Source organism: Habropoda laboriosa, unplaced genomic scaffold (genome assembly GCF_001263275.1).
Source record: "Habropoda laboriosa isolate 0110345459 unplaced genomic scaffold, ASM126327v1 scaffold291, whole genome shotgun sequence".
NCBI lineage: Eukaryota > Metazoa > Arthropoda > Insecta > Hymenoptera > Apidae > Habropoda > Habropoda laboriosa.
Window position 1 is genome coordinate 1,201,386 of NW_017100515.1, and position 27,861 is coordinate 1,229,246.

A 27,861-nucleotide genomic window follows, 5' to 3' on the forward strand; every position below is an offset into this window, starting at 1 on the left:
ACCTGATAGATTTCACCGAGAAGCTCAGCGAGAACCTTATGCACGGACTGGATGAGAACAAAAATGATCAGAGGATCCTCGACGAGCCTTTCCTCCCGAGAAAAGATTTCGACAAGCATAACCTCGTGTCGCTAACCCCTTATGACATGCCTCCAACGAAATCTACCAAGTCCAAGTACAATGACTTGTCTAACACGATTGCCTGGCTCAGTAACACTAGTAACGGATTCCACGAAGACCCTGACAAGCTGATAGAACCGATAGACCATCAACATGATATGGAAGACAAGGGATCTATCCACAGAAGCACTTCAGATGACATTATGGACTTCGTGATGGTTTCTAACACCGGAGAATTTATGAATGAGAAGGAAACAGTCGCCTTGGACAAGCATACCTCAGAAAAACCGTATTTAAGAACAACAAACTCTATGGAGTCGAGTGATATTGGGGAATCCATCGATAATACCATCAGTTTTAGCGACGGAAGCCACGCAGAGTCAACTGGGAGATTATGTAGCAGTATGGTGTCATTGTTGTCGAATAACACCGAATTTCCTAAGTCGTACGCCGAGAAACGTAGACTTCAACTACAAAGGAGATCTGCGTCCGAAGAGACGCCATCCAGATATCCAAATCATAGTAAACGAAGTACAGATTGTCTGGTAACAACAACTACGAGCAACGATTCCCTCAGCGGATCATCATCGCAGGAATCGCTGCCGTCGGATCGCGGAGGTGGTGCCATCACCTACCATCAGTACTACCACGTGTTCAGAGAGGGCGAACTGGACCAACTGATCAACAAATACGTGGAGAATCTGCATATAATCTCGTCGTACTACGATCACGCGAGCTGGTGCATCGTCGCGGAGAAGGTGCAGGTCTGGACTATATGACTCGAGGCGGACGCCCCAGTACCGTTTTCACACGGAGCGTCGCGCCTCGTGCGTCGCCACGCCGCCGTATAGATCGCTTATCGGGGGAAGGATAATCACGCCCGTGAACCTCTCGATTCGGTTTACGCGGGCACATGTATCAGGAGGATGAAGAATAGGCTGATTTTTCTTTGTTATTAAAATAAGCAGTGTGATGGTATACATTACTAGAAAACGCGTTGGATATAGCTTTTCTGGGGATAAGTACATGTATGTTTATTCTGGCTTTTCACATTGTTCACACGAAGGTGAAAGTGAGCTGGTTGATTGTGAGGTTAGGTTGAGTTCCAGTATGTGGATCCGAAAATGACTGTAGGAAGACTGGATTTTGATTAGAGGTTAGTTAGGGTTAAGTGAAGTATGTGATTTCTATATAATTTCTACCGGGTAGTCCGTTTTTCTGATCTCAGAGTATGACTAATGCGATCTTGTTGCATTTGTTGAATTCCAGAATCGTCTTACTTTCACTGAGTGATATGGAGTATCAGTGTGAACTTAAGGGAACGCATGCATCGGTAAATTTTATTGATTTGGTGTAATTAGTTGCGTATCTGGAGGTTAAGAAGTGAGAAAAGAGTTACAGAGGTGAACGAAATGTAAATATGTAAAATAGAAAAAAAAAACGTTTCCGACGTAAGCGCACAGATCGGTAAACAAATCAGATAAGTGACACTAATAGAATAGCGATTTGTATCATTCGTCTAAGTGCTTGATCAAATGTTTATTGTTTACTCTTTCGTTTTTGTCGGTTCGTTGATTCAGTTTATCCATTGGAAAAGAAGTCTCTATTCTAGTCTCGAGTCGATTACGTGACAACAAGCGTAGCTTTAGTTTAAGCGTTAGGTCTGTGGTTCCTAATCTTTTCATCGTTGAACTCGTCGCCACTTATGATCATTCTCCCGTGAAAACGGACACAATCTATTCAAGTGTATCTCTATACAGTTCTCAAGTGTGTTTGTACACTACATTCGTCCAAGGACAGTTCTGCTATAGGCAGTGGCGTTCTTGGCATTTTCAAGGTCACAACTATTCTTCTTCTCACTACTAAATTTTTGATTCTCAAAATGATTTTATTTAAGCATTCGAAGTAAATTATTTTTTTATGAAACTTTTTCTACAGTATTATAACAGTTTAAATATTTATATTTTATGTAAATAAATTAAGCACAATGTTTTTCGAATTTATTTTGTTATTAAAGAAACGTTATTATTTATTCTACCTTTGTTCTTCTGTAATGTTGGCGATTTAAAAGCTTAACAAGCTTCCCCCACTTCTATTACAAAGATAATCCTTAACGCTAGTTAGTGTAAAAAGCATGTATGTACACTTTCTAAATCTAGTCACAGCATTGTACTAACCAGAACAAATATACATATAACCATTAAGAGCTTGTAAGACCATATGTGGGGGAAGACGTGGTTACAGCGATGAGGTGTAACTGCTCGACCTTGGTGACACCAAGAACTGCAACCTGCTATAGTTATTCGGTTTTGCTCACTCTTTCAAACGTCTTACATTACCGGTGAATTTTTCGGTGAACTTTACCCCTCGACGATTCGATAGTTCAGCTATTCCTATTTTTTCTCCAAGAATGACGTAATGAGTGCAGTCGTGGTTGGACACTTTACCATAGAATGTACAATAAACAATCTCGTTCTCGTAGGGCTACGACAATGAAACGTATTTGTCCCGCTACGACGGTGAAAAATATGTTGTTCTTGACATTCGAAAATACACAGGGCAGTTGCGACAACCACGGGGAACTTTCTTTTTATCATAACGATGTAAATAACGATGATACTCGTTCGACAAGTATAGATCACTTCCAAAGGCGTAAAAGAAAAAAAAAGAACGATGCTTCTATAGCGTACATTTGCCACGCGTGTCTCTCACAGGCGGCGACAGGACTGTGTTACGTGAAAACAGAAGGCATAGAATATACACTGTACCGGAACCTGTTGTTCTGAAGTAGCGAATGTTATTGCGCTATTACTACGAGGAAATTTAACTGACGAAACAGGAAGATACAGTGCTGAAAGTGATTGGAAAACTATCCATGCATAGAAAGTTACTGAACTATAGTAAGAATCTTCAAGTATTACGTGTGCAGTATTATTTTTATTTTCAGTGTGTAATTCATTTTTGACACACTATACATAGAAATCTTCTATTTCACTTTCATTTAAGAGTATTCTCAAGGGAAAAAATACCTTTTTTAATTCTGCATTCACGATCTTGTTACATGAGCATAAATAACTTTCTTTCGAAATATTCGATAAAAATGGAACATCTTTATACACATGCTCAATTCGAGATCTGCTCATGGATAAAATTGTTCCAATTACTTTGAGCGACGTACCTGCTACTCATGATATTAACAGAGTATAGAGAAGAGACGTGGTTCGTGAACTTCGGTACATCAAGTGCACGATAGAAAGGGAGAGAGAGAGAATGAGAGAGAATTTATACTTCCGTTATAATAAATTGAATGAATTCGCTCGAAAATGAAATTGGAAGGTGAAACTGGTCAATCACAGTTCGATATCAAGAAAGTCCAAGGGATCTCGGTAAAGTTAGAGAACGGAACGCTAATTACAAAGTTTCGTAATGTACTTAGCTTCTCGTCGAGAGAGGACTTCGACGGTGGCGATCTACGTTACCAACGGAGGACGTAATAAAAATTCTCACCAAAAAGGACCAAAGTTACAAACATAGAGTACGAAGTGCAATCACGTGCGTTCGCCGACAGATGGAAGGAAAAGTTGTTTCACGATGATTTCAAGTTTTCACCGGATTCAATAGGATAAAAAAAAAAAAATAAATAAAAAAAAGGAACAATTCGGAATTTAACACGAAGTAATTGTAATATCGCAATAACTATCGGACCATTTGACGAGAGTATACCACGAGACAGCAAAAAAACTGTTAACCCTTTATTTAGGAAATTTAGTGAAATCCAACATGCACGATTCCTTGCTTTTTTCTCAAGGAAGTTCACGATGAGACACGATTTCCGCGACATTCCAGAAAGTTCATTCATAAAAATACGCTACACAACGGAACAACTCATGCGGAACAAAATAAAGGGTTAAAAACATCTCGACCCGCCATAATCGGACTGTATACTTCATATATACGCATATTTAAAACAAAAAAAAAAATGATATCGACTGCAAATAATCTATAGTTAAAATATGTAAAAAAAAAGAAGGAAAAATAAGAAATACACAAATACATACACATACACGTAGTTCGCGAAGTTGTTGAATCAATATAAAATCATTTTACAGAAAGCGTTAAAGAAACGTAGATATCATAGTGGTATATACGATCGCGTATGTATGAAAAGGATTAAATAATTCTCTAACCAAAAAAAAAAAGTAAGATTTAACGGATCCAGTGATATTACTTCATATGTTATTAACGAGCATACTTTGCTATACTTTTTTTGTAAATATCTTACTGAAAATACAAAAAACCAATATATATATATACATATACATATAAATACGTGTATACATACATATATCGGCAATCTTATCACAATTTCGTGCAAAGTGTTTGAGAGGGCTGTCTTCAAACGTTAAGCCAGTACTCTTTTTTATTCAGCATACTTTTTGTCTTTCCTTCGAAGATGTTTCATAGTTAAATTTATTTTAATTGTTTCATATATCAAGGAATATACATATAATTACCTTCAATTAATTGTTAAGATTGAAGAATGAATTCCTGGTATGTACTTGGACAAGGAAAGGGAAAACGTACAAAGAGTGTCGCTGTTGAAGATGCGACATTTGGCTAAACAAACGAATGAATGCACAATCGATAAAATCGGAATTCTACATGATCAGTGATTTTAATCGAAAGCCTAATTGTTGCTCACTTATGTTGTTACGAACGTCCACGATCTTTTCGAACAGTCTTTTGACGCGTTCTTTTTTGTTCTTCTTTTTTCCCGACGTAATACTTTACTCGTGAGCTTTTTAGTCGATATTAAATACAGATCTATGTGGAAACTCGCGTACGTAAATGGATCTTGGAAAAAACACTTAACGATACGCGAGGTTAGGTTGACGTGAGGAGAACATGATAATAGTTATTATAGATCAGGCATGTGCGAATTACTATTAACAATGTAATAACTCGTCAAGGAAAATACTTTTTCAACACATTACTTTTTCCACTTACCATTATAGTCTTCAGTTAATAATCAATGTAGTCTTCCTCGATATTATTATTTCATATTGTTTAAAATATCGCAGTTGCTTCGAACGATCGATTTCCACTACGAAAATGAATTCGATTCGATTCAGCGAAAAGTATCAATATATTCGCACATGTCTACCGATAGATAAAAATGACTTAATATTTCCTACTCATAATTCCATCACAGATATTAAGGAATGAACAAAAAAGAATACGAAGAAAGCTGTCGGATTTTAATGCTGCATCTAGAGAAGGCTGTGTTCGACATAGCTTAGATGTGTATATATGTTACGTGTATGTATATACATATACATACACGCATACTAGTACGTACACGTAAGACACATGCGTACAAAAAGAGAAAAAAACGTACATAATGCACAGATTACACACCGTATATAAGGTCTAATAATCCCACACTTATATAGCGAATATTTAAAAGGAAAAAAAATGAATTGTTCTTCGCGCATATTTATTCCCCTACCATCCAACGAGAAGTGTATAAATTGCGATAATAACATGCGGTTCAGTGTTGCGTACGACTTTCTATTATATCGTAGCATCTCGCGCATCATTACAGTAAATAACAGGGTCCGGTCTGAAAATTTTCAAGCGGTGTCTTGATTCAAGAAACAAATCTTTTTTAATCCACTACGTGGTGGAAAATGTATGTTCCAATTCAACTGTATACTTTTCTTTTGAATCTTCTATCTTCTTTTCTACTACAAGATAAAACTAGCTGGTACATTAGAGGGTATATTTCAGGTTAAGGCTAACAGATTTGTTTCTTGTTGCTGTATACACTTTCAAAGTTTTCAAACCGAACCTGATGAATATGCATATAAAATTGTATTCGGAGAAAACGATTACTATAGAAATGGTGCTATTTACGAAAAAAAATCCATAATTGCGTACCATCAAAGAACCACAGTTGTAGATGTACTCAAAGCGGATTAAAATTCCCGCTCTGATTCCCTTTGACCATTAATTTCCGTTCAATTGCACGAATATCAGGGTAATAACCTCGTTACGCGAACGATTTTCGACAGAATATCGAGAATATAGTCTCGCGATGAAATTAAAAACGATTTTTCGATTACATCTTCTCGCATGAATCAGTGTATAAAAATATCGCTTGCGGAAATAGTTTTCCCGCCAAAAAGTTAATAACCGTTTAACCGACAAGCATTTTAACACACATAGTTCATTCGAATATACAAGCGAAACAGATTCATCCTCGATATATTACGAATTTGCAGATGGTTTTATTTTATTCAGTATTTACTATCACCTATTTATTAAACAACTACTATCTAGTATATTATAATACTTCATGTGACTAACGAAGTATTGAGAAGGGGCGTGAATTTTTGAAAGCGTTTAATTCTAAGTGAACATAACGGGGGGCGCTACAAGACATTTCTTCGGTATTATACGATTCTAGCTTGGGGTACGTTATGTTTGGGCGGTACCTCTGAGATGTTTAAAAAAGATATTGACAATATATATACATGTGATTGACAGAAGGTTCCATCACAGTTTTGTAAACTACATCGTATTTCTATAGGATTTACCATTCGATGAACGAAGGAAGCACAAAAGGGTATGCGATTTTAATCATTGTATAAATGATGAGTTATTACAGATTAGAAAAAATAAAGTAAAATAAGGGTTTATCGTAACGACATCCGGTTTTCGAAATTTTAATTGCGTATTAAACACGTACGACATTCAAGAAATTCGCGTATCCTTAAGAATTTCCTCGTTCTATTGTTTTAGTAATATCGTATAAAACAATTTTTTCTTTTCTTCTTTTCATTTTTTTTTCTGTCTCACGATAATACCGTACTTGCGGTCCAGTAACACGTTACATACATACGTTTATTGAAACTTTCCATAACAATACCGAATTATCGATTCAGTGCACTCGATCGATTAATTAAACGTTCGTATTCATTTTGAACGTCTACTAGGCCATGTTCGAAACCAGACCAGACTTCTATTTTATACCTGTATTTCACGATCAGGATATTAGAATGATTATCTACTGCGCATTATTATGTATATGTACATTTCGTTTAATAGAGATAATATTTCATATTTCTCAGAATTATTGACCATTACACCCTGTACAATTGAATAATTTTTCGGAAAATATTTTGGGTAGGTCGATTCTCGATTAGGTTGAACCAATACCAATTTTGTGATTTCCATATAAGTTTTAGATTCTTTTTAATAAGACCTTAGAAAGTTAGATTGTTTTGATTCGTTTAACTACTATTTTCAGTCATTTTTTTAAACTAGCTAGTCATAATTTAAAGGTAAGTTAAAACAGTTATTGATATTTTCTCAAGGTATTAAAGAATGGACTTAAGTTATCAAGTTTCCGTTTTATTTAACGATATACTATTTTTCACTGTTTTTATTAACATTTTTGTTATTTCAGTGATTTATATATGTATTATCCGCAAATTTAATACGTCATTGCACAATTTTGTTTCACTGCATTGCTATCAGTAAATATGTTAATATATCATATATAGTCAGTTGTTGTAGTTAGTACAATTTATAAATAAAATTTATTAATACAGTCATTGTGCCTGAATAATGTTTACTTTTTATTATTGTATAATTATTGAAACAAATATGCTGTGAGGCACTGAAAGTTTAAGTCTCAGTAAAAGCAGTGACTAAACATATTCATGCACACAATGGTATGTAATTAAGTTTCCTTTCATCTTTATAAAAATTACTAGCTCATTTCTTATTTACTTTAACAGTAAGTGCACAATATGTGCTAAAAAAATAAAAGCATATATATACATGTACATGAACTATAAACATCTCAAGTAAACCTATGCACATGTAATTATCAAAATACAGTAAGTATTTTGTTGCAATATATGTGTATACTGAGTAAGCTTTAAGTGTAAATTGTCCACTTTACAGGTTGTTTTATGCAAAGAGACATGCACAAAATTTTTCTAGATTATCTTGTTCCATTTTTTTATAAAAAGGTAATAATAAGTTAATACACAATTATAGGTAGTGTAAATACCTTTGTGTATCATTGACATTTCATAGATTTACAAGTAACAGTTTGAAATTATAGAAATAATATTCCTTTTCTCACATATAATGAATTGATCATCCAAATGAATGAATTGAACAAGTGCTATAATAAAATGTTTGTATCTCTAACTAAAATTGTAGAGCATACAAAATTAATTATGTTTATAAAACCAAAACTTTTTTTTACACCTTTTATACATCTCTTAACTATACAAGATTCCGTTTTTATTCGCGTCGCAAATTTTCAAGTCTAGCATGTAGATCAGCATCCGCATCTGCGAGATTTCCACCGTCATCATTTCCTGCAGCAGCTGCAACTGGTTGCTTTGAACCAGCTACACTTAGTGAACCAGATGCCTGTGGCAGGCCAGGCAACTGATCTGTCAGTTGCAGACCCAATTCATCCAAAACTTGTGATACAATAGTATCACTACATAAACAAAAGGAATAAGCAATTGAAATCTTGAATGATCACCAGGTTACTTCTTTTTAAAAAAGTAAATGTTTTGATAAAATATATGGACAAGTACCTTTCTTCTTCATCACCCTCATCTTCCATTGCATCATCAATGGCATCATTCATAATTTCTTCCTTCATATCCATAATCTCCGACTGTTTTTCAAACTCTTGCAATATTCTTTGTATTTGGGGAAGATTTAATTGTCTATACAAATAAATAGTATTTATGAATAATGATAGAATACAACTTCTTGATTCTAATTCTAAAAAAATACAAATATTCTTACTTGTTCATATTTTGCATTGCTCTTGTAACTCCTTTCATTGCTTGTGCCATTGTATTTTGTGAACGTAGTGTTTGAATCTTCAATGAAACTGCTTGTATATTAGCTTTCATTAACATAAACTTCTTCACATAACGTCTAGTCCTTACAAGGTCTTTAGCCATAATCTTCACTGCATCCTATTGAACCATTTACAACAATTACTTAATAATACTAAAAATATATTTTATAAAATCATATTGGGTTACCATTTGCCCATCTTTGGCAAGTTTCTTTATGTCTACAATAATTTTTTTCTCTTGCTGTTCCATTCTCATCCTCTCTCTATCTAGATCACGCATAGCTTTGTTTAAAGCTCTCTGGTTTTTCCTGAGCATCTCCTCAGGAGTAACTCGTTTTCCAAATAACCATTCCATGATTATAATGCAAGTAATGTAATCACTTTACCTGTTACAAATCATATAAGCATGTTAAACATCATAAAAATGTTCACATAAATAGAGCACATACAAAGATAGCTGCTTTCAAAAGTAATGATTAGGTTAAGGGTTTTTTATTGAAAATAAGATCTGATTCTTCAGACGCAATGGTGACAAACGCGATGAGTCACAGATTCAAAATGATTAAAGGCGTTACTATGTATAACCGGGTAATGCAATGATTTTGACATTTCAGACTCGACTTCTTAAAGTTGGAAACATATCATGACACACTGTATCACTGTATTAATGTGTCTGGCTTTTAATCTACTTCACACAATAATACCATCGAATTATGAAGGGTCGTGTAAACAACTCAGGCTAGTGTACAACTTGAATAGCCGACTATAATACATTAATTTGATAGCATAGTAAAGAAATAAAAAATTATTATTCCACTTTAATAATTCTATTTTTGCGTATATTTGGTACATTTATTTAATCAAATAATCAAATTTTAATTGAAATAATGTAAATTAAATATTTACTTTATGGGAAATTACTGAATAAGCCGTACGAGCTTTAGGGACTTATTCGTAAAACTGCAGGTATTAATATAGTTATTTACCCTTTTGCCGCGTGTAATATGAAGTAAATTAAAACTGATAAGTCTACTATTACATAGATCAAATTTTTATTGTATAAAAAACTAATGAAACCGTTTATGCATAAAGAAGTAAAGTTGTTATAGTCCCTTAGTACCTTTACTTTACATCATGTCAAGAAATAGGAAGGTAGTTTATGCTTGTCATTTCAATGTTTAAAAACTGAAACGTTTATAAGTACAGAAAAATAAAATCTAAAACTGACAGCTACTTTAAGAAATCTAACAATTTTTGTATGTTTTTCGAAATGTATGACATGTCATGCGTGTTACTCGCACAGTAAACTCCGCTGAGTATAATGTTGTGAGACACTTGTAGTAAATATTAATATTTTTCTGTAGAAATAAGTATATAAATAAAACACTTTACAAAAATGAAGTCGGTTTTAATGGTCGCTGAAAAACCATCCTTGGCAGCTTCTTTAGCCAATATTTTAAGCAATGGTCAATGTACTACCAGAAAAGGTAGGTTAGGTTTTGGAAAGTTAGTACATAAATAGTTTTATAATGCGTTTCTTAATGGGATATAATTCTTAGGTTTAAATGGATCTTGTTCAGTGCATGAATGGATAGGTCAATTCAGGTCAGAGACTGTTAATTTTAAAATGACCTCTGTTTATGGTCATGTTATGACATTATACTTTATCGGAAAATACAGTAACTGGGACAAAGTTGACCCTGTAAGATAGAAAACTGATTGCTCTGTGGAATTGTATCATACACATTTATAGATGTTAATAAGTTATTTGTTGTCATGTTTAAGGCAGAGTTATTTGTGTGTCCAACTGAAAAGAAAGAAGCAGTTCCTAGATTAAAAATCCCTTATTTTCTGGCTAAAGAAGGAGGTCACTGTGATTCCTTAGTATTGTGGCTAGATTGTGACAAAGAGGGTGAAAATATTTGTTTTGAAGTTATAAATTCAATTCAGCAAAGTACAAATAGAAGAATAACTTCAAATGTAGGTGTTGCCATATTAATGTAAGTGATTATACTACTCAAAATAATTTCGTAAGTATAATATTTCTTTTAGGATATTTGGAGAGCAAGATTTTCTGCTATCACAGAAAAGGATATAAAATCTGCATTAGAAAATTTAGTGAGGCCAAATGAAAATGAAGCAAAAAGTGTCGATGCTCGGCAAGAACTGGATTTAAGAATTGGTTGTGCTTTTACAAGGTTTCAGACAAAATTTTTTCAGGGAAAATATGGAAATTTAGATGTTTCTCTCATTTCCTATGGTCCTTGTCAAACACCTACATTAGGATTCTGTGTACAAAGGCATGATGAAATTCAGACATTCAAGCCAGATCCATATTGGGTTCTACAGGTATAATTTATAGCTGTTAGAATAAATATATTATACTATATATTAGAATATAATTCTTCTACAATTCAGTAAGAAGATGAAGATAAACTGAAATGCATTGAAGGTTACAGTTAAATGTTCTGATGGCCAAGCCATTATTGTGAATTGGAGCCGAGTACGATCTTTCGATAAGGAAATAGCAAATATGTTTCTAAGTCATGTTAAGGAATACGAGCAAGCAACGTAAATTTTGCGCATTTTCTATTTATCAATATCCTAAATTAATGTTACAACAGCACAGTAATATTATATATCATATTAAATAATACAGGGTAATAAGTGTAGAAAGCACGGAGAAAACAAAGCCACGGCCCATAGCTCTAAACACAGTAGAATTGATGAGGGTAGCAAGTTCGGGCTTAAGTATGAGTCCGCATTATGCTATGCAGATTGCAGAACGCCTATACGTTCAGGGATATATAAGTTATCCTCGAACCGAAACAACATTATACCCAGATAATTTTGACTTACTGTAAGCTAAATTATATAAACCTCATATTCTTTTTTTATTTTCATTAAACTGGTAAACAAAATTTTCATATTCAGTGCAACGTTAAAACAACAACAGAGTAGTTCTGATTGGGGAGATCATGTTCGTAAAATATTGGCGACAGGTATTAATAGACCGAAAAAGGGAGTTAACGTTGGGGACCATCCACCCATTACGCCAATGAAACATGCTACACGAAGTGAACTTGATGGGGATTCGTGGAGATTATACGATTTCATAACACGACATTTTATTGCTACAGTAAGTATCGTTAATATAACGAGGTGCAAATTTCTCCAATTTTAAAAGGTTTACATGTACATTCTTTATAGCTGGCTCATGATTGTAAATATCTGAGTACCACGGTTAAATTTGAGATAGGAATGGAAATGTTCACGGCGAACGGTCACAGTTTACTAGATCCCGGATATACTAATATACTTACTTGGCAGGCGCTTGGAAACAACGACACTTTGCCTAAATTTACACCTGGTGAACAAGTCAATATACAGGAGGTTGTAATCACATAGACTAAAGAATGATGACTTTTATATTGATCAATTTCTAATTATTTATTTTTATATTTTTTACAGACAAAGTTAATCGAATGCTACACGCAACCCCCAGATTATCTAACAGAATCTGAATTGATATCTCTTATGGAGAAACATAGTATTGGAACTGACGCTTCTATTCCAGTACATATAAACAATATATGTATACGAAATTATGTCAATGTTGGAGCTGGTAGAAAGTTAATTCCTACTTCTCTAGGGATTGTATTAGTACATGGATATCAAAAGGTATATACCCACTTCACACAAAGGGGACAATTCATTAATCCATCATGTGATAATTTTTTATTAATATTAGATAGATCCTGAGCTAGTTTTACCTACAATGAGGTCAGCAGTAGAGGAACAATTGAATTTAATAGCTCTGGGACGTGCAGATTTCCACGCTGTGCTACAGCATACGGTTGAAATTTTCAAACAAAAATTCCATTACTTTGTGAAAAGTATAGAGGCGATGGATCAGTTGTTTGAAGTTTCATTTACTCCTCTGTCTGCATCGGGTAAAGCACACTCTAGATGTGGAAAGTGTCGACGTTATATGAAATATATACAAACAAAACCATCGAGGATGCACTGTGCACACTGTAACGAGACCTATAATCTTCCACAAAATGGCAATATACGAATATATAAAGAACTCAAGTGTCCATTGGATGATTTCGAGTTGCTCTCGTGGTCCACCGGAGCACGAGGAAAGAGCTACACGTTCTGTCCATATTGTTACAATAATCCTCCATTTAGGTACTTTTTTTCACATCGGAATATTCACTTTTATATTACCAAAGTTATAACTCACATATAAATTTCAAATTCTAGAGATATGAAAAAGGGAATGAGCGGTTGTAATTCCTGCACACATCCAACATGCCCACACGGCATGAACTCTAATGGTTTATCGAGTTGTCTAGAGTGCAACGCTGGTATACTCGTACTTGATCCTTCGGCTGCACCCAAATGGAAACTTGGATGCAATCGTTGCGACGTTATTATTCATTTATTCGAGAATGCTCACAAGGTAACTGTCGATACAGACGTGTGCGATTGTGGGGCGCAATTAGTCACTGTGGAATATAAGCAGGTAAAGTGATCAATCTCAAACGTCACATTGACATCAATACATTCTTATGTATTCGAGAATCAAAGGATTTTTTCATTTTAAATATGATTGGAATAATTTTTTGATTGTAGGAGAAAACCAAGCTTCCTAACGAAGCCACGGAGATGACAGGTTGTGTCTTTTGCACACCAGCCTTCCTGGCTCTCGTAGAGAAACATCGTGCTGTCGCCTCGAAACCGGTCGCGACTCGCGGTCGTGGTCACACTAAAGGTCGTAGTCGGGGAAAACCTCATGCCCCGAAAGATAAGATGGCTCAATTGGCCGCGTATTTTGTATAATCGATCAGTTTGTAAATGAAGTACATAGATGTTTACCATTCTCTTCCGTTCACTCTTCGACACATCCACCCCTCCATAAACTCGAAAATAAATCGAAATATATTCATTACCATAATGACTCATACATACATTCATTTAATTATTTTTTTATTACCGATTGCGTGTTCTTAATTGTAGACTTTTATAGGTACTACATGATTTGCATTATATTAGTATTACGTTTTGGACATGCATAAAAAAATTGTGAAAGTCAAGTGTACGTTTTCAAAAAAATACCTCATTGTTAAAAATTTTGCAGAAATTTTAATTACCCATAGAAGAAAACCATTTATCGTACCCTACTTTATTCACTGATAATTACCGATTGCTATTATTGCACGCTTTAATACGTAGCCTAGAGAGGGCTCGCTATACATTATTTGAAACTCACGACACTTGCATTTACACGATTATCATATCAATTATTACTTAAAGCATGATAGAAATGCTATCTTATCTCTCGATAATTGTCCCTTTATCTAGCTATACGATATAAATTTCAGGCCTCGAATATTATATCCTAAGCGGAAGTATCGAATACGTGCTACACGTCCAAACACGCAACCTTGAAACTCTCACACTCTGCACCAAAACAATACTTAATCCAAAACCAATCCAAATACTCTCAACTATAAAGTAACTTAAAACACACAAACTTCCTTCATTGTTCCACCAACCAAGCGGGCAACATTGGACCGTCAGAAATCCATTTAATCATCCATCCTTACACAAAAACTAAAGCGAAAAAAGAAAAGCAAAACTGCAAAATCGATCGAATATCTATATACGGCAGATCGCGGAGCGTCGATCGCCGCGAGTCTATAACAGCAACAGTATCGGTAGCGCGCACGGCGGAGAAAGTTGATTGGCTTGAGGCGGTGACCGGGGTTGGCGGTGGGGGTTAGGGGCGCGAGCGAGTTAGCGAATCAGTGCAGTTACGCACGTAGCCGTGCTGTCAGTTGGTAAACGTAAGCCGTGACGCGTTGATCGGTTGCTCGAATCGTGTCGAAGGGCGAGTGAGCGCGCGCGTTGCCTGTTTCGCGAGCTTGCAAGCTCTCAAACACGCTGTTGTTCTGTGCGTACGTCTTCTCGCTTGTCGAGGGGAACCGTGTCTCGATGTGCGATTAGTAATACTATATAATGCTAATGGTGAAGTGAAAACGTGGTGTCCTGGGCGCGGCGATTCCGGCGGACGGAAGGAAGAGAAGCAAGTTGGCCGGCATGTGCACGCAGTCCTGTCGCGGCAACGCTGCTGCTGCTGTCATTCTGGCGATGGTCCTCTGCCGGATTTGCTCTGCCGAGGAGCAACCGGGGTCCTCGAGTATACCCGGACTTCTGGAATCTTGCAACGTCACTGCCGACGGTCGGGAATACTCTTGTCGCGGGGCTGGCTTCTTCTCCATCCTGCAGCCTCTCGACGTCACTGTACTTCCATCCACTGTCAACCTTACCAAACTGTGAGTAACACTCACGTTTATCTGTGTGCATACTTTCTCACGGGCGTTTTGTTGCGCCGTGGATATTTTTTGACAACATTCGAGAGCCGCATTGAAGGCTAATAATGATACACACGAGATCGTGTTTCTCTGCCTTCTTTTCCTACTCCTCTCGCTCGTTCAGCCACTACGGTCGCACGGAGGTCCTTCGAGCTCTTTTGCCTTGAGAGTTTGAAAGGTTTGACAGAGAATGAAGCGCGCACGGAGCCTTGAAGCGACGTTTAATACGTGTAATGATTCTCGTGCCGATTTAAAGCCTTAACTTTACTGTCTATATTTAGGAAGTTAGTGGTAAATGTTTATTAGTAGGAATTAGGAATTTTCGTGTATACTTTGTGACCGTAGTTCGAAATGTTTAGTATCACGTGACTTGGCGAGAGTCACCAATAATTCGAATGTTAAAGTTGTCTGTCAAAACTGCCACCTTATCCTCTCTATTCCCTTAATCTTTTTTTAAACCACCCTTTATATACGATGCTTTAGTTTAGTCGTTCTTAACTTTCAAAACAACAAGTTTCCAATCGCCACATGTACCCGTTGCCCTCGTTAATTCCTTCTTTTTTCCTCGTGGTAATATAATACGTAAATAAAGAAGTTGCGTTTGTAATTCTAATACGTATAAACTCTTCAGTAGTCTATAGGACACGATAAAATACACGCAAATCGATCGAATAAACTACTTTTCTTTTTCAAGAAAAGCAAACTAATCAATTATATGTATTACTTTAGGAATTACGAAACATTACTATTTTAAAAATTGGCGCGCAAATTATGTAGCGTGAAACTATCTGCAAAATTAATGTCTCGACAGGGTGTCGATTTCTTCTAACGAACTATGCTGTTTGCATCTTCGTGCCGCAGGGCGAACAGAGGCCAGAGAGCAAGCAAAAAAAAAAAGTGACGTTTGTAGCTTGCTCGGGCGCGAAATGTTCCGGCCAGACGGAAACACCGGGGAAAAAACGAACGACGAGTAATTGGAGCTTTTTTCTGGCCTGGATTCCGGCCGAGAGTATTCTTCGGGACAAGTTGGCCGTAGTTCTCGTGTGCACACTCGGAAACGTCTGACTTGCTGCGCTGCATACTACTACGCGTGTCTATTTCCGTTTCGTCCGCGCGATCGTTATTGCCGCCATATTATTATTGGCCACCATTAAACCTATTTATTCGAGATCCTCCTTACGACGTGTCCTGTGGTATATTTTTTCTTTCAGACTCGATTTAATCGTAGGAGGAAACGTGAGGGCACTCGAGGCGTGTATTTTTGCAAGGATCGCACCGATTGTAAATTAAAATTACAATAAAAACCGCTTACGAGCCGACAAACGGAAACACATGGAAGCAACTACATATAATTACGCGGGAAAAATGGCGTACGAATAAAACGTCGATTTTACGAGATAGGCCGTAAATTATCGCGTGATAAAAAAAGGAATCGTGCGGAAAGATTTCTTTATACGGGGTAGTCCGATAATTACTGTCGTCGTAATTTTTATTTGCGTCTTCGAGAGTGTACGATAACTCGACACGGAGAAGAAAAGTTTCTCGATCGATCAAATGAAAATTGAATATTAAAAAACTCGTAACGGTTGCTGACAGAGGAAAAAAAGGGTAGAGGTGGGGAAGTAGGACGAGGAAAAGTGCTTTTCATCTTGAATCTAATATAGGACTTCCTGTACACGGCGAAGAGTAGCTTGGAAGACATCAACGTCAGGATAAGAGCTTGCGGGAATAAGAATTTCTGTGGCGTTGACGTTGAACTTTAACATAGTGATCGAAGAGGAGGAAAACTTTTCACCAAATACTGATCATGCTATTCATCGAGGGAGATCGAAGAAAGTAGAAAATCAGGAAGTTTCTTAATCAGGCAAGATCGTGTTGGCAGAACTTGTAGTTTAACGTCGTGTGTACTTTTCGTCGGTCACGCGAGGTTAGGTTAGCGTGTGGCCGTAGCATAATTTGAATAATTGCACGATGGCCAAGCGGACCTATTATAATATCAATCTATTATGAGATTACGAATTGAATGAATTACGACTGAAATTTTTAATACGATATTATTGAAAGGAAATTGAACGTTAAGTATCTGTAATAATTTTATATCTCATATAGGGTGTTTCGAAAGATTCAGTTGCACCGTAATGTTGAAATAATTAGAATAACTTTCATTTGCTTATTATCCATTTATACAAACTTGTAAAATGCGATATTATTTCTGGATACTCAGGTAAAAAAAACGTTGAAACAATTCAATTTTATTTGATCTCATAAGTATCTCTAACCTAACCTAACCATAATCCAACCAGGTTACCTAAAACATCCACTATCCTACACTTTCCCCCGTAATGCAGCCGAAACGGGTACTCTAGCCATAAAAGTGGCTCTAAGGAGGAAAATAAAGCTGCTGTTGGATGAGGAAGAAGAAGAAGAAGAAGAAGAAGAAGAAGAAGAAGAAGAAGAAGAAAAGAGGAGGAGAAGCAGCGAGGAGCATTAAAACGTCGTCTTGGTGAAGCACCATAAAAATGAAATCGCACGGTACAATGACGAACGCTTCCAAGAATACAGGAACGTGATGTGGAGAGACGCGGGGAGCATCTCCTAAAGGCAAAAGGTATGAAGTATAATCCGTACAAGTACGGTTGACGTTGCCGACCTACATAACTAGAGGTTGATCCTTCTCCATTCGAAGACAGCCGATATTTTATAGAACGCCGCTTGGGATCAAGGAAACGATGGAATCGAGGAATTCACGTAGGCGTCTTCACTCCTGACTGCTGCTTCTCCATGGACTTTGTCTGATCTTTGCGGACGACGAGCCAAGTTTCGCAGCGAGCATATTTATCAAGAGTGGAGTTCATGCAGAATTCTACAGTTTCTCGGGAGTAGAGCTTTTATCGCGTATCTATCAACAGCAGAGTCCACCAAGAATTTCACGTTTCTACCATGTATCTATGAAGAGTGAAGTTCATCAAAGATGAAGAATTCACGAAGAATCTTTTTCTCATTTTGATTTTTAATTCAAGAGTGAGAAAGCTTGTTACACAGAAATCGAGTCCTTGACGAAGTTCTTTGTAACTTTCTCTGTCGGGGAAGGAACAGTTTTCTCAAAGATAGAGATTTTTATCCTTTTTTTTTTTTGGTTCTTGTAATAAGAATTTTCTTATTCGTTCGAAACAAAGTCTTCTTAAGGAAACACAGTTTCACGCGAACTACATGTTGATCGTCCTTTTCTCGGAAGATAACGACAAGCATTCTCCTCGAAAAATAGAGGCTTTAAGTAGAATCTTTTATATTCTTTCTCCTTCGCTTCAGCTTTTCAACGGAATTTTTTTTACCGTCCGCTTAGGTGAATTGCGGGAAAGGAGACTAGGAGGCGACACAAAGAGCAAGGAGAAGAGAGGGCACTTGAAAAGCAAGGCAATTTATCTTCCGCCTGTGTGGAATCGGCTGATTAATCGACGGGGGTCGTCGAGATTAATTCGCGATCTGCTTAGGCGCCTGGAACGAAGTCGCTGGAGAATTATCGGCCCTTTATTGATTCACAGCGGTCGGTAAATTGATCAAGATACGGTTTACCTGCTCGCTACACTCTCTGATTTGTCCTGTTGCATACCGATAACGGGAACTTTCTTCCTTAATTGCTCTGTGAACTTCTTATAACGACTGTACATTACCAATTTGTACATTTTAATGATTTGAAAGTTCAAGAAGGGCATAAATTACGGTGGCAAGTTAACACTTGAATATAAGAACATGTAACGAGTGAAAATCCTTTTTAAGATGACCAAAATTTAGTCCAAGGTGTTCATAAATTAACACTCCTCTCTTTACTTGAGGCCATATCAATAATAATTGTATATTGATATTGTATTAAACAGTATATGTACATGTACTAATTCTCTCCAGAAAGACTATCATCTTCTCCATAAGAGTTTGTTTAAAATTACTTTTCAAACTCATTGTAACTCTCTTCTATAAAATTCTAAATATAATTATTTATTCTTGTCATGCAGAAGTTAACAATCGATTACGTTCACTCATTTCCATGAATTTCTTTCTATTCAATTATGCACCACTTGCTAAACATTATTAAACGTAACTTTAACAGCCAATTACATTCACTCTTCTTCATGAATACCTTTCTATTCAAATGTTCATCACTCGCTGAACATTATTAAACGTAACTTTAACAACCAATTACATTCACTCTTTTTTTATGATTTCTTTCAGTTCAATTGTTCACTCACCGAAGATTATTACAAAACAGCAGCGATTACTATTATTACTCACGGCTGTTCTCGGCGTACGGAATTAAGTTACGCGCATTCGAAAGAGAAAAACGACCAGAGGCGCTCGATAAATTTGCAGAAAAAGAAAAAGAGAGAAAAGCATCGGGTGGACATCGTTTCGCGATCAACAGTTGCTCCATTCGTTACGTAAAGACAGTTCTACATCGGCCCTTTCAACGACGCGATATCACGCGGCGTGTTAGGCGCCGATTAATCTCGCCGTCGCTCGACGAAAAATAAATCAGCGCCGTTTTAAAAGCCGCTACACGGATGCATCAGAGGAAATATTTATAGAAAACTCGGTGTGGTGATGTTGGAAAGCTTCAACGGGACCAGTCGAGGCCCCTCTCATTCATCCTTTCGCTCCGTTAATTGCTTTCATTCAGTCCAGTTGTTTAAGGTTAATTGCGCCAAGCGTTTTTTTACCGCTTCAATATTTTCACGTTTTATGCTTCCGTTTTTCTCCTCGTTTTTTTCGTACTACTGGAGAAGAGTGATTCAGAAAATTATTGTAATTTTTATGCTTAACGAATTAGAGTGATTTAACGTAGGATTTATCGAAGATGAAGAGTAGAAATTCGCGTTTTTTCTTTTTTTCGGAAAATTCAATTGGAATTCATGGAAGATACAGAATAAGAATTCCGTTTCTTTATTTTAATTTTTCTTTTCTTCGTTTAATTAGTTCTTTATTTCACTTAAGATTTAGCGTCGAATTTACCCAAGATGCAGAATTGTTTCGTAAATGGAACAAAAAATGAAAATTGATCATTCCTTGGAAAATTGAATTAGAATGGTTTCACGTCTAATTTATCGAAAATACAGAATTGTTTCGTAAACGGTACAAAATAGAAATTCATATCGTCGTAGAAAAGTGTGATAGAATTCGTTTCATCGATGTAATTTTTTATTTTATAATATACAATTCGTTTAATCGTAACATTACAGCAAATAGCACAGTCTCTGATAATTTCTCCTTCGGTCAACTTTCATTTTCACAGAAACTCGTGGTCGTAGTTTGTACAGATCATTTCACCAACAAGCCAAGTTCCATCTGGCAGAAGTTGCCCACCCTTCCCAATCGTAGGAGATTCAATTAGAACAAGGAAGAGTAGGTACTGGAGTCTGTTAAGTAACGTCATTTTAGTTCTCCAAACTTTCTTCGCTGAATCAGAAGTTACTGTATCCCTTGCGGAACCTTTTTACTTCAATTTAGCTGAATACGTTCGTTAGAAACAGCATACAAATACTTCTTCTAACGAATTAAACAATATACTATGGTGTGTCTTCGTTCCAATAGTAAAGTCACAAAATTGTAAAAACTCCATTCTTCATAAGAGAAGAAAGCCATTTTGTCACTCAACGTGAAATCATCTTTTATCCATTAACTAAAGAAAAGAGTAAATATAAATAATATAGTGAATTAGCAAATAAGTTAGATAAACTTATTTTTTTTTTACTTGGATGGAATAAATTTGATCAGACTTTTCTACTTCTTCTTCTCTTTTCCAAAAAGAAGACACGAATTTCTATTCTGTACCATTTACGAAACAGTTCTGTGTCTTCGATAAATTCCGTGCAAACCATTCTAATTTAATTTTCCAGAAAAATGACAATTCTGTATTTTCAATAAATCCTCTCTTGAAGAATTCAGTTTCTGCTGTTTCGTAACTTTACCATTGCAACGAGGATACTATATTACGCTAACTTTCAGATGACCTAACAATCGTAGTACAATCTCTTTCGATCTCCAGAGAACACGATTTTAAATGAAAAAAATAAAACGACATTTCCGTCACGTTTCTTATCAGTTTTCCACTCGATCATGCTCGTTGACGTAACAGACGATAATCGACACGCAACACCGACGAAAGTTTCAACGATCCGCGAGATTCTCTTCGATAAAAAGCGACGATTTCGTGCACGATTCTCGAAAAGCCGTAAAAAATGTCCGGCGGACTGGCTATCGGTATCGAGAATCGACGAAAGTGAAACGTGTTCGAAGCGTGAATCAGTGCAGAAGGCACGTGAATAATTTCGCTAGCCGGAGGGCTGTTCAAGATTTCTGCTTGTTGAACTTGAACTTCGGTGTGCCCGGTATACGTGTCTTCGCGATATTTGTACATCAACGGTCTGCTGGTGCCTATAGTTAGAACGAAAGATTTTGAGTCAAGGACGTCGAACGCTTCTCGATTTTTCCAGTCTGCCAGGAAACATTGGAATTTTTCTTCTTTTTGACAAAATTCAACAAGGATTAGCGTCGTGAGATAACTAGCCGAGGTGGAATTTTCTGTGGACCAAAGATAAACGAGTTTCAATTCAGAGCGGAGGAAGATCGTATCAAGGATTTAGTGGAATTGTTTCTTTGTGATTAAGATAACTGTTTAGGCTTGAATCTAGAATTCTACTTTTAATATTTGCTTTAAAAATATGTTGAAATATTTCATTCAGTATTGGATAGTTAGTAAGAATAATTTCATAGAGATAGAAAATAAAAATTGGCAAAGTCCTTGGTTGGTTTGAACAAGAAAAATTGTCAAGGTATTCCATGTTACACAGAAATGACAAGAAACTTGTTCTTCGATATTTAACAAAGAAAAAACGGAAAAAGAGACTCAGAAACCATAAAAATTAGGATCTACATTTAGGAAATTTAATTTTTTAATTAGAAAATGAATTATGAGTTAGCCTCAAGTAGCAGTGGGTGATCTTTTATCTCAATTCCTTTAAATCCTTAAAGAAAAAAATAGATATTTTTTATAAAAAAAGAAGAAAAGAAAGCACTCAGGAATCATTCCATTGAGCTCACACATGCGCTGTATTGTCGGTGCTCGAGTGCTAAAAGTTCGGAGAACGTTTCTCGATACCAAAAATGCATCTCGATATACTCTTCTCATGGAAACTGCCACGATGAGTGTACATATTTCCCCCGTGGATCCTCTATGGCAGCGAAAAAGTATACGCGTTATCGATTTTCCTACGATAGCAGAAGTGAAGTTTCACCGAGGGATTTTTTTTTCTCTCCTTTTTTCTCTTTCGTTCTTGATCCTCTCGCTTGATATGTATCAACGTGTTCTCAATGGCAGCATTTTTTCATCGCCCGACTCTGCTCACCTGACCGAACCCCAAAGAACGAAAGAATAGAAAAAAAAAGAGAAAGAAAGATTGCTCGATACTTCTATTAAGCTCCCCTGCAAACTTGCAAAATTAAAAAAAAGGAAAGAAAGAAAGGGAGTTTTTCAGAGAACCAAGTTCCTCTGTCAGCGGAAAAGGGAGAAAACTTTTCTCCCTCGTACAGTGTGGCCAACGTTGCGCCACTACTTTCAGCAAGCTATAAAACTTGGCCAACTATGGCTTTTGCAATTTTTGCCGAATAGAGAATCGTAGTTTTTTTTTTTAGAAGTGATCTTTTCTCTTCGCTGTGATTTTTTGCTGAATTTTGTCGTCCAGTGGAAACAAACTTTTTTTTTAGATATAGTTCTTCTTATTGCTATTTTTTCCAAGTTTTGGGAAAATGCGTTCTTCCCTGTTGACTGAAATATGGAACTTTCTCAGTTGTAACTTTTTATCGAGATTCCTTAAGGTGGATTCTCAAGGAGGAATAATTTATTTCGTCCAACAGGAGATCGAATGGTTTCTTCGTTTTCTGAAAATGAATTTATTTATCGAGATAGAGTTTAGAATGATTTTTAAATAATTTTAGATTTATCATATCGTATTTGAAATTAGTGTACCATTTTTCCGATCGATTTACTTACAAGAATCTACGATCTTAATTCTAATTCTTGCAAGTGCATTTTCGAATATTAAATTTCGCGCGATTTCCATGAAAGATCATAGGTAGACGTTACGGGATTGTAATTATTATGGGCTGATGCCAGCTAGAGAAGCGTAAACATCTGAAAGGAACGCTGGAAGGCGATTAATCACGCCGGTCACGTTCGTGACGTGGATCGCGTGTACATGACGCTATTGTGAAAGTAATTCCAGCGGTTGTTGCCAAATTCGACCCATTTGCCTGCACGGAAAAGGAATATTTCGAAATTTTTATCATGATCCCGTATGATTTCGAGCCGAAACGCTACTGTTACGTCGGTTTTTCCCCATTTCCTTGAGAAAATTCCAGGAGTATGAGACCGAGGAACACGAAGAGAAAAATGCACGTCGAATTTATGGAGATTATTATTTCTTCGATTGCAGCGCCTCTTGCGCTTCGTTGAACAAGCGGGAAATGAGAATTTTTGTGATCGGTGAACTGGAAGGATAGTTATGTTCCTTTTAGAAATATTTCGTCGAATGAACAGCTATTATTTTCAATATTAAATTAATAAATAGAGATATTACTTTTAATATCGGTTACCAGTTTGATTAATCAACGTTTCATTTTGCAATCTTATCAGGTAGTTGAATTTCCAAAATTAATTTCATAAATAGAAATATTGTTTTCAGTGTAGGTTACCAGTTTGATTAATAAATGCTTTATTTCACAATTTTATCGGATAATTAAATTGCTAATAATGGACGCTTGAATAATTACTAAAGGCATGGTTGTTTCGTCGTTATTAAGTAATTATGCATCCTCCAATTAAGAGTGACGTAGCAATGCACCAACCACTGGTCGAAAGATCATCAAATGATACTCGAGTTGTGAACCAACCGAGAATCACGTAGGACTACGTCAATACTACTTACCAAGTCAAAAATCACGTAGCAATACGTGGACAACGTTGACCCAAATAATAAGCCTGAAAGCTCGAACTTCAAACTGAAAAGTTTGACCTGTCACGTATCTCGTTCAATTCTTTTCTCTAAGAATTTTCTGCATTTTTTAACAACACTCTTTTTCGTCCTTTAACCTTTCCGTTTTTAAATAAGATTTCCATCTCCGAAGCTCTCTACGAAACTGATACATTTGATTACAAAAGGGAAACGTTTCTCTAGAAAAAAAGTGAGAAAAAAAAATTGGAAAAAGATTGCTCACATTTAAACGACAAATGTGTCAATTGTCGGTGAAGTAGATTAGGTTAGGTTAGGTACACGCGCAGCCTTGACCGCGCAGTAATCGTCGAAAAACAATGAGAAAAACACGCAGCACAGAACGCACACTCTCGAGAAACCATAAATCCACGAATCAATAAACCTATCATAACCGCATACACACTGCTGCTGCTGCACTATCGTTAATGAATGAAGTTGCATGCGAGTGCGAATTTCGAGAGATCGAATGGTCTGCGCCAGTTTCCATGCGGGTGTTGAGTCGCGATATAGGTCAGAACGAACGCGTTGGTCTGGGTTATCAAGATTCCACAATGCGCGATGTAAAAAAAAAAGAAAAGAAGAAACGTAGAAAATAGAGGAAAATGGAAGAAAAAATTGTAAAACGTTTGCCAGTGTAAGTTTTCATCCTGCTTTGCAGAGCTTGTGTCATCCACGATAAAAGGTTACGAACAGAGGAAAAAAGAGAGGGAAAGAAAGAGAGAATGAGAGAGAGAGATCGATTGGTGGAGATGGGTGGAAAGAATCTCGAAGTGCAGCCGACGCTCGATCGAGAGCCGGTAATACGGAAATATTCGTGTCACATCTGTACTGGATACATCACCTTTCTCGGGCCACGCACACAAAACCCGGGCGTTCTTCAATTCAATGATTCCTTCTCGCCGTTTCTCGCCCGATTGGAGCCGCGATTCTCGCAAGTTATTCTTTTAAAATCCCAGTGCACTCGAGAAATCATTCTTTCTCCAATTTTTTTCCTCGAATTATCGAAGATTCGTACGTACCTCGAACTGTGATTTTTGTGAATTATTTTTACGAAATTAGAATTAAATGTTTATGAACGCTTTCTTCGGATTATGCGATCTTTTTCGATTGACAGATTAGATGGTTATATCTACTTGAAGAAATACACATTTTTTCCCGAGAATAACCTCTTTTTTCTCTTCTCTTTTTTATACTTCACAATTCTTAAACGATCTCGAGTGACGTTTACGCCCCTCTCGAGATGGAAAAGTGGCGTTCTTCGTTTTTACGCGCGAATAGGCCGGTAAGGAAACTTTTTAATTGCAAACCGACTTTCACGTTTCGAGTGGCGCTGCATGCGTGTGTGTGTGTGCATGTCGGGTCGAAGTGGAGTTCGCGTCGATTCGAAGCGAATCTTGTGCAACGTTCCGGGTCAACAGTTCTCGTTCGCCTAAAATTGGACCGGCTCTCGACTCGTTTGCTCGCTGGAAGAGGCTGGAAGAGCCTCTACCGGGGACATGCTAATTGCTCGATACGCTGTGTTAATTAGGGGAAGTTTTTAATGGAGATTAAGATGTAACCGTGATTGTAATCGGACAAAACGATATGCTTCACCCGAGGGAGATATTGCTGGTTGGAAATGGCTCGAAAGAGGTTAGGTTGACACATGCGTGTAACAAATCATAGGGGAATTAAACGGGTAGCATAATTTCACGTTGTTTCTTCGTTTAACAGATTTTTATCGTGGATTTTATTTCTTTCACAAATATTGCGCAACGTTTTATTATTCTATATACAAAAACAGAACTGTACTCTAATATACAGGGCAGTTCATATGTGGCGTACGTTTTTTTCATTTTGCGAATTATTCGCAAGATTATAAACTAAATGAAACGATGTCGATGAAGATAAAAATACCTGAGTAGAAATTTCATTTGAACTTAGCAAACTAGTTATTTGCAAAGCTGCGTTGGCTCAACCGTTGAAATTGAATCGTAAATTCATCTCACGTGGGCGTTACCTAACCTCTTCAACCAAATGAAAATTCCTTCCTCTCTGTTCTTATTTGTTTATTTCTTTCCTCGTGGTTTAATATGCCGAAGAATGCTTAGGGGATGATGTATGGGGAACGATAAGCTTAATGTACCTACAGAATACTCGAGGGATGATGTGTGGCCGTTGATAACGGCGAATGTTTCGACTGGGTTGAAAGCTTGATGCGTCTTTGGTGTGTTTAATGGCCAGGAGAGAGATTGTTCAGGTGTGATAAAGTGTGGGTTGCGTTCACCGCGATGCTTCGAGATATTTAAGTGATTTCTCGCGGGGATAATTGTGTTCGCGATTATGAAAGTGGTTCTAATCGAAAACCTTTTTTTTTTTTTAAGGAAAAATTTGTTTTACAATAGCAAGTACTTCGCGAAATATTTCGTGTTGCGTCGAAATCTTTTAACCAAAAAAATTTCGTGAAATATTTGATTACGTGATAAAAAAAAGAATTTTTCCTTCGGGTGTATTAAACAAATATTAAGTATGTTTGCAAAACAGTTAAAAATCGAATGGTTAAACAGAGTTGCCAATGAAAATATCAAAAATGGTAACAATGAAATTTTAAATATCTCGAAACGAAGGATACGTAACTTAGGCCGCTTTCCTGATCACCGACACATCTGTTGCATCGATGTGAGTGGGGAGATGATCAGTGGAATTAGTAATGGGTGGTCAGACACTGGCAGTGAATGGAGTAAATGTTTGAATACACGGTGTCTTTATGAATTTTAAATGGTAATTCACGTTCTATTCATTCGCTCATATTTCTTCTCTCGCTTTATCAATTTAACGTGACTGGCTGAAATCGTGCAACAGTGATTCAATCACTCTCTCTCTACTTTCTCCGAAGAAGTGACACAGCATAACTAATCGACGATATAAATTTCCCAAGAATTGATTAATTTAGATTAACGTTAAATTTCATATATTTTGCATGATCTATTTATCGCGTAATATACAAAATTCTTTAGATAATATTCACCGTTCTCCTTACTTAATTTAAACGAAAACTTCTCTTTTTTAAATGCCTACCCAAATTTTCCTTCTTCGCTGCTTCAAAAAAATTCATTAACCAATTTGAATCTCGTTCAAAATTCAGGGGAATTCGTTGAAATTGAACAAGATGTGAAATCACTTAAGCTGCTGTGTTCACTTGAAAATCATTCTGTGGAAATGATCGTTTTCTCCGATGGTTAAATTCCGATTTGCATACGATCTTGCTCGATTCGTTGCTCGTTTCGCGTTGATTGAAGAGGCGGCCGTGGAGACAACGCGATTAAACGAGACAGCGACACGGCGCTATTTAATAAGGGGACGAGGACAACGCGAGCTTATTTAAAGTTCCCGGGCGAAAGTTTCTCGGACAGTAACAAAGTGAACTCGGATGCCA

At 36.6% G+C, this 27,861-nt stretch overlaps 4 protein-coding genes across 5 annotated transcripts in view; 3 read left to right on the forward strand and 1 right to left on the reverse strand.

Moving 5' to 3' along the window:
- LOC108576437 overlaps positions 1–952 on the forward strand; it is a 7,165-nt gene extending 6,213 nt beyond the window's left edge. The window contains 1 exon segment of the mRNA XM_017939439.1: positions 1–952. This exon segment is cut by the window's left edge and continues 17 nt beyond it. Within this exon segment, the coding sequence (XP_017794928.1) occupies positions 1–899 (899 nt within the window). The 3' untranslated portion in view covers positions 900–952.
- A 7,490-nt stretch (positions 953–8,442) lies between these two features.
- Positions 8,443–9,970, reverse strand: LOC108576460 (charged multivesicular body protein 2a). 2 transcript variants are annotated; one of them, XM_017939468.1, is made up of 5 exons: positions 9,929–9,970; positions 9,210–9,408; positions 8,965–9,140; positions 8,748–8,882; positions 8,443–8,647 (listed from the first exon to the last, which is right to left on the reverse strand). In XM_017939468.1, the coding sequence occupies exons 2-5, from the start codon at positions 9,375–9,377 to the stop codon at positions 8,443–8,445; spliced, it is 684 nt and encodes a 227-aa protein (XP_017794957.1). In that variant the 5' UTR covers positions 9,378–9,408; positions 9,929–9,970. The 2 variants fall into 2 exon arrangements, with proteins under 2 accessions (XP_017794957.1, XP_017794955.1); XM_017939466.1 differs by lacking the exon at positions 9,929–9,970 and adding an exon at positions 9,727–9,776.
- Positions 9,971–10,418: 448 nt separating this feature from the next.
- Positions 10,419–13,936, forward strand: LOC108576441 (DNA topoisomerase 3-beta-1). Its single transcript, XM_017939445.1, has 12 exons — positions 10,419–10,509; positions 10,582–10,724; positions 10,808–11,002; positions 11,075–11,371; positions 11,475–11,593; positions 11,682–11,882; positions 11,957–12,161; positions 12,233–12,415; positions 12,494–12,703; positions 12,774–13,216; positions 13,292–13,553; positions 13,664–13,936. Exons 1-12 carry the CDS (start codon positions 10,419–10,421, stop codon positions 13,868–13,870), a joined length of 2,556 nt encoding a protein of 851 aa, XP_017794934.1. The 3' UTR covers positions 13,871–13,936.
- Positions 13,937–15,130: 1,194 nt separating this feature from the next.
- The window catches only part of LOC108576410 (lutropin-choriogonadotropic hormone receptor), a 37,318-nt gene continuing 24,587 nt past the window's right edge, over positions 15,131–27,861 (forward strand). The window contains exon 1 of the mRNA XM_017939402.1: positions 15,131–15,366. Within this exon, the coding sequence (XP_017794891.1) occupies positions 15,131–15,366 (236 nt within the window). The remainder of the gene's footprint in view (positions 15,367–27,861) is intronic.